A 7,440-nucleotide genomic window follows, 5' to 3' on the forward strand; every position below is an offset into this window, starting at 1 on the left:
ACTCGAACTGTAATGATTGGTGTTCTTCTATCCCCCGATGATGAGATAAACATAACCACTACATCGATTGAGCTTCTTCTCACTTGTATCTTCGCTACCTTGAACATGGTAAGTCTGATTACCTTTCCTTTCTTGAAATGGAATATTACTAATCATTTCTCTAAAAGTATCTCACTTAAGGCTTATGTCAGCTCATGATTCTCTCTGGTCGTGTGGCGTTTCTCTGTGCGAAGGATGAAACTTCGCGGTCAGCGATCGAGCTTTTTCCGAGGTTTGCTTCTCATTGAGTCTCGCTATTTCTAACCATGATTAGTTTTCTGGGCTCTTTTAATCAATTTTCTAGATATTACCTTGTTTTTCTTCACATTTTCTTATCGCGCTCCGGCTACACTCCCCACTTTCTGCTCGGCAGGACAACAACTGAGCTTATTCCAGGCTTCGAGGGTGAGAAATGAATTCTGATACCATTAAGAACACATTGAAAACGGACTTGTGGGGGATGTCTATTCTTCCGGAAATTAGCATGGTTTTAGAGGGAGATTGAAGGTGGATTTGGGACCCAGTCACTTCAGTATCGCGGCTCCAATGGACGCACGAAGATGGATGGACTAGAGTGATAACTCACATATCGGATTGTAATCTAGAAGCTGTTACCTGTTCTGTAATCTAAAAAAATAGATTTTCCAATACGAATGTTGACCGTGTTGTCACAACTCTTCAATGGGAGTTGCGCTGAGTGTTCAGAACTTCATTACGGAACAAGTTGAGGAGACCAAATTGAAGCTGTACATCCATTACCGGTCTCTCATAGGATCTCACAGCTGTCATGATTGGCGAATGAATGTCACGCTCCATCCACCATGTGTTCAAGCAATTCTTTAATTATTGTTGACATCGTTTCCTTTATACCCCGATCCGCTCCGAACCACTTTCTGATCTATTTCGCTTTTGATATTATCTCGGTCTATTCATCTGTTAATAGTGGGTATGCTACGACGGATGACGACTCGATGACTCTTTTCCACCCTCAATCGAGCCGAAATGTCTGAAGACAACGTTTAGATTGTGCTAGTGCGCAATTAAACGAGGTGCCCGCAAGTTGCAGCTCATCATTGAGATCACCCTTTCAGCTATGAACTTCTTCTACCATACACATAGTTGACATTTCGAACTTCGATGTTCAATCTTGAATCAGATCTCAAGAGATAAACACAGCAGAAAGCAACTTCTACCAGCTCAATGGAACAAAATAACCACCAATACGGCTCCGGAGAGACAGCTCCTCCTATCTCAGCCCCGTGTGCAGTGACCAGCGAATCTGCAAGCTTCGACAACGAGAGTTCCTGTAAGATTTCATGTGATCCTTGTCACGTGAATATCGAAGGCTCTAGAATAGAGCTTGATTTGTAAAGCATAGAGAGCTCTAGAAGCTCTTCCCTATGTATATAAACCTACTCTCGACCTACCTTTAGACGGTTGAGGCATGCGAAATACAAGAATTTGACAGTTCCTCCTCCTCCTTCTTTACACCTTGCAATCCGAAGAAGCGGAGCAGAGATGACGAGGAGGGTGAGGTCTTGGGTCGGCCAAAGCTTATGAGGAAGGAAGAGCCCAAGGGCAAGGAAAAGGAGGCAATTTTGAACCCTAGAAAGAGACGAGGCTCTCTACTAGGCCCAGAAATGGGTTTCACACCAGATGGTACCATTCTACATCTTCTTCTTCTTCAACCAAACCTTAAAGCTAATTGGTAATAGATCAATCGATGATGCCAGATATTCATGGTGCACAATCCTCCATCTTCAACCAGCATGACGTGTCTGCGAATCATTGCCCAGCCGATACTTCTGCGGCAGATAACACGTTGGTGGCCCAAGTCAGTGACATCTCTACCAGACCAATTTGCAAGATGAAGGCAAGACTCGCTTCAGATACTGAAGTCAAGTACCCATCGGTCTCTTATGACAATGGTGGGGAGGGTAGTTCTCGTAATCCTTCTGTATATGATAACAATGGCTACCAGCAGCAAAGTGGCGTTTCTCAAGGTATACTTTGACAAGACGCTCTGTATGTATAACATGTCTCTAACCTGCATAGTTCAAGGCTACAACCACCCCCAAGAAGATTGGACTGGCTATCAGGCCTCGTACGACGATGAGTTCTCTGATGAGTACTCTGACGAACAAGATATGCAGCAACAGGGCTATAACAGTGCCTACAGCGGCGATCCCAGTGAAGCATACGACCTCAACAGTCAACGACATCAATCGGACCATGAATCTACTACGTTCACCTGGAGTGAGGTTGCAAAGCTGGTTCAAGACAGCATAGCTGATACGGCTGCGACGAAGAATGATGAGATTTTTTTTCTACGCCAACAAGCAGCATCGAACCTGGAGGAACAACGTCAGATTGACAAAGAAGAGCATCTTGGTATCTTGAGCGAAAAGGACGATACTATCAACAAGATCCAAGCAGCCTACCTGGAGCTCGAGGCTTCGATTCCAGCACAGCTTTTGGAACGCGAGCACGCGACTCGTTCCATCTGCGAGACTCAGTACGAGACCAGGAGACAGGGATGGCTGAATACAGTCGGCACCAAGGACGCCCGGATTCAGGAACTGGAGGGTCAGCTGCGCCAACTTGCCAATGCTCCTCCTCCACAGGCCCGGATAGAAATTGAAGAAGACCCACAACTTGCTGCTCTTCAGGCAGAGACTACTACATACGAGGCTGAGGACGTTAACAAAGTACAGAAAGAGGCAGGGTACAAATTGAAGGCGAAGAAGGCTGCTGACGATCTCAAGAAGGCCTTAGAGCTTATAAGGACCCTGACAGAGGAGAAAGCTGAGCTTGAGAGCTCAAAGAAAAATTTGGAAGAGTCGGTCGAGAAGTTGACAACTGAGAAACAAGAGCTGACACAGAAGCTTGAGCGTTCTGACTCTGTCGTGGTGAGCTTCCAAGATAAAAACAGCCTCGCACAAGGGAATGTTTCAGCACGGGAGAGGCAGATTCACGATACTCATGCGAATTCCCCTGACATGGAGGTACGGTTGCATGAGATAGTGGATGAGATCAAAACTCCGAAAGAGAGTGCGGATGATTTCACAAATCTCAGAATGAAGCTCAGAAAGAGTGAGGATAAAATCAAATCACTGAAGCCGGAAGCACGTAACCTTCCCGATATCACTAATACTCTCGAAACGAGCAAGCAGAAAATCTCTTGTTTGGAGACTTCTGCCATTACTACCCAGGATTTCCAAGTTAACGATCAGAAGCTCTCAGTGCTGGAACCTACTGCAATGACGAGCAACCATTTTCAACTCAATATGGGGATATTCACTGTTCCTCAAGCTGCTTCCAGAAAGCCTATCCGCCGCACCCCCCGCCTCTCTCATCTGAGAGCTATCCATGGTCCTTCCAACACACCGCTCAGCCAACAGCCTCTCCCCACTAAGACTAGTCACGACGTTCCAGTTACTGCAGTCAAGACACCATCTAGACCATCTTTGGTGGTGGCAGCGGAAAAAGATCAACCTCGTCGCTTGATCTGCAACCTCCAGTTGACTCGAGAGAACACTGACCTGAAGGATGCGAATTCTCAACTAAGCAAAGAGATCCGAAAGACCGAAGAGCAAAAGGCAAATGCCGAAGCCAGTCTCAGTAGTGTGACCGCAAAATTCCATGCCCAGGGACAGGAGCTGTTACGAGTTGCCAAGATTAAGGACATAATGGCTCGACTCTTGGTACTTGGTAGTGTCTTTTTACTCTTCACATTTCTCTGTATCCCTCATCAAATTTCCAACCCTCCCAACCCAGGTCAACAAAAGAACGCTTCTATCATCGGAGTCTCACCTCCTAGAACTGAGGTCCTGACCAAGATCTACACTCTTCGGGAAAGCGAGAAGACTGATACTCTCCAGTTCGAAGACATCTATCCTGAATACATCTATGGAATTCCAGATGGAGGAGAAAATAATGCAGAGAGTATTCGAGTTAGCGAAATCTACCAAGAATATCTGGCCGTCATGAACGACAGGGCTTCTCGTCGTACCTTCCCAAATCCAACAATCTCATATCCTGAACAGCCATCGCCTGCCCAGAAGCACAACATTTACGATGTACCTCCGATGGAGGAGAAATATCCGATAGCCCCGCTGTCATTCGCGGAGCCAAGTACAAGACTCGACAAGTCTGGATTCCAAGTCTGTCTCGAGGAGCTCGCGAAAATTATATTCGCTTGCCTAATAATTTGTGGGTTTTTTGGTTCCATTGGTCTCGTGATCGAGGTCCAGAACTGGATCGAGCGATGCAAGGAGAGAATGGCAGATATGAAGTCATGCCGTCTGGCTCAAGTTCAAAGAATTGAGCTGGGACTAGAAGGATAGGGTAACCTGTACTGCAATGCACTTTCTCCGTCGATGGTGAACGTAGAATCGATATTGTTCTTGGAGTATGGAGAAGCAGCGACAGGAGTTTCGGTCATGGTAAATACAGTGCGGTACTCCTACGAGAGCTTTGTATATCAGGACAATCGCGGAATCCAAGGCAAGAGTCAAAGGGTAACACTGTATGGAGTGCTTTCTCATTTGTCATTTTAGTTTGGTCTTTACTTTTCCATGTTGTGTTTTCATGAGGTTGTATCTTTTGTGTCAATGTCAGAGCTTACCTTTGGAACACGTGCGTCGCGTTTAGGGTCTACTGAGAGGACGGACTTAGTCATACGGTCAGCTAAGCTACGGATTATGCCGATTGTTGCAGAGCTATGTCAGAGGAAAGCCTGGGAGCAGGATGTTTTGGATGATCATTTATTCGGTACTGTCTCTCAGCAGCTAACCTCTGGGCTACATTGGTAGACAAACAGGTTGTGTTCTCGGATCTTGGTCGTGGGCAGGACTATGGCAAGGGATTCTCAGTACTGTCGCATGGTCAGCTAGCATGTTGCTATGCGGATAGTTGGACGCTCTGAGAGCCTTGGGAGATCAAAGAGTGAAAGTCCAAGCTGATTTTGGAATAAAATTGGCTTATATCAGTGGGATTCTCAAACGACTAGCTACCCCGCTGGCTCATGTCGATAGTTAAGCAGTTGCAAATAGACCTCCCGAATCATGCACTACTCCAAACTCCCCTAGGCTACTTGCTTGATACCGGTTTATTAGCGAACATTATGGAACACTTGTGCAAGTGCTATGTTTTGAGCAGCTCCACTTACATTCCGGTCGTTTAATCTATCCCAACTACCCGCAACGTGAACTTAAACTGGTCACAAAACGGCGATCCACCTTATACAGTGAATCAAAGATGACTCGGTTTATAGACGACTCCTCAGAGTACCATCTCGGCTCCATCAACATTATTAGTGCTAGCTATTTTAGCTGGCTTCGACTGAAAACTTCTCAACAAGTCGTTGCTCGACTAGATCCAGACTCACTTCAGTTACGTCATGATCGATTGGCATAGCCATCATTAATGAATAATCAGGTTCTCACCTTTAGTCACTAATTTGAAATGAATTTCAAGTAAACAAACGCTTCTGCCTGATTCTTGACGTCTTCAACACAAATAACCACTTGGCACACATACATTCACAACTTACGTCCAGATATTCATAACAGCAGAAGACAATGGCGACCACCAAGATCGAGTATGTCACCAAGACCATGGCGTCCGAGTCAACCTCTACTTCTCTCCCGGACGTGGAAATGAGCGACGTTCTTGAGATGTCACTGGAGTTTGGACCACCTCGACAAGTCCCGGGGTGCCCCCCGTCACCCGAATCTACAGAAGAAGATATGGTACAGCCAAAGATCAAGCTGAGTGGTCTTCCATCATTTTGGCTTGGTCCGCCATCTCTAGCCGCTGGTCTTTCCCGTGCCGCTTGCTTTGGTCTTCCTAAGCAATCAAGTACGACCACGAACTCCGCTCGAATGGCTCGATCTACCATCAACAAGTCTCATGGAAGTGAAAAGACGTCCCTGCTCCCTGGAAGACGACAAAACTCTATTACTGGCCGTGGCAAGAAAAGAGCCCTTGATACAGGAGATGAAGAATACAAACCTGTGAAGGCTGCCAAGATTGCGCCAAAGAACACGAAGAAGGCTACCAGCAGAGCCAATCGGAAGGCTACTCAAAAGGCAATCAAAACGCTTTCGGATTTCTCAATCGAGTAGCTCGACTCCGTGTTGATTACTTTAGGCTCCATCACAGTCAACATCAGCGTCTTCACTCTCCTCAACTGCCACTACATCCGTTTGCGGTTCGGGCCAGTGGAGCCTACTCCAAAAGGTGAGCATCGAAGTATCAGGGATTGATAGAGGTCTGACTAGATTATCTGCAGTGATGGGAGTTCACTGCAAGGATTGAACATGGGAAGCCGCACGGGTCAGATTTGGGATAGTAGTGGAGTGATAGTAGCTAAAATTGAGAATCGTCAAAGGCTGAAGGACACAGACTTGAGCTGTCACGCACGACTTGAGCTATCACGCACGACTTGAGGTGTCACGCACAACTCAGTCAACAAAGAATAGATCCATGATCTTCAAAGTCCGAATGCTTTTCTTGTTGCCTATCTTACATGTGAAAATCTGATATACCATGGAGACGCGCTTTGATGGAATCACGTACCACGACTCCGCTGGGGTACGCAATGAAATTGAGATAAAAAAGCTGAGAACTCTTCTATCCATCTCAATTAGAACCGTACTGACACAACTATTTTCACCCTGGCGCTCTCAAGTGAGATGTTTTCTGTGCGTAGCCAAGCTCTTAGCCGGGTGGCTTACAAAACAAAAGTGACAGCATGCTCTCTACCTACCGACCTCTTATTACAAACGAAGCAAAGCAAAACATACCTCGACACCGAGAACTTGCGTATTAAAATTTTTCCACACAAACCCAGCCTTGAGAATGGAGGTAAACACCTACAAGGCCAAAGCTGATCAGCCTCCAAAGCTGCAGGCGCCTCAACAAAAGTCTCGTGTAAAGCCAGCTTCCAAATACTTCGCGCGTCAACCAAATCCCGTGGATACATCTTATGTCGACCCCACCCGCGACGGGCGAAGAGAGCAATTTTGGAACTGAAGATGTCCACGGTGCTGATTACGTAAGGTAGCTCGCTTAATTTTCTCCCGGTTTGTTGACATCCAGTTTTGTCCTGCACTCAGCACTCAGACCCTTGGCACAGCGAGGAAACTCTAAACAAAGCCCCATATAAATTTTTCTACCATGTTAAACTTTTGAAATCTATTCAAATGGTGTTGACTCAATATTAGTCACGGCACCAACAATTGTTGCAATTTTCTTGCTCTTCCTTTTTAACTTGCAGCTCCTGTGAAGTACCTGAATGAATCAACTCACGTCCAACAGCGTCTCAACGGAGATAAAAGCCACTAAAGAACATAGCATCGAGGTTTGACAATCTAGATATAATTCTAATCCACACCC

The 7,440-nt window shown here is 46.0% G+C and overlaps 2 protein-coding genes across 2 annotated transcripts; both read left to right on the top strand.

The window, feature by feature from the left end:
• Positions 1–1,486: 1,486 nt before the first annotated feature.
• ONS95_007425 (uncharacterized protein) lies at positions 1,487–5,496 on the top strand. Its single transcript, XM_058500932.1, has 3 exons — positions 1,487–1,698; positions 1,755–2,042; positions 2,095–5,496. Exons 1-3 carry the CDS (start codon positions 1,596–1,598, stop codon positions 4,383–4,385), a joined length of 2,682 nt encoding a protein of 893 aa, XP_058362248.1. The 5' UTR covers positions 1,487–1,595; the 3' UTR covers positions 4,386–5,496.
• A 125-nt stretch (positions 5,497–5,621) lies between these two features.
• On the top strand, positions 5,622–6,341 carry ONS95_007426 (uncharacterized protein; the record flags this gene model as incomplete). Its single annotated transcript, XM_058500933.1, has 1 exon — positions 5,622–6,341. One exon carries the CDS (start codon positions 5,622–5,624, stop codon positions 6,165–6,167), a length of 546 nt encoding a protein of 181 aa, XP_058362249.1. The 3' UTR covers positions 6,168–6,341.
• Positions 6,342–7,440: the final 1,099 nt, after the last annotated feature.

This window comes from Cadophora gregata, assembly GCF_030347475.1.
Source record: "Cadophora gregata isolate MNR1 chromosome Unknown scaffold_2, whole genome shotgun sequence".
NCBI lineage: Eukaryota > Fungi > Ascomycota > Leotiomycetes > Helotiales > Ploettnerulaceae > Cadophora > Cadophora gregata.

Excerpts from the sequence above, each read along its gene's own strand:
- ONS95_007425 (XM_058500932.1), top strand. The coding sequence starts at position 1,596 with ATGAGGAAGGAAGAGCCCAAGGGCAAGGAAAAGGAGGCAATTTTGAAC. Across the intron at positions 1,699-1,754 it reads AATGGGTTTCACACCAGATG|ATCAATCGATGATGCCAGAT; the intron begins GTACCATTCTAC and ends AATTGGTAATAG. Across the intron at positions 2,043-2,094 it reads GCAAAGTGGCGTTTCTCAAG|TTCAAGGCTACAACCACCCC; the intron begins GTATACTTTGAC and ends TAACCTGCATAG.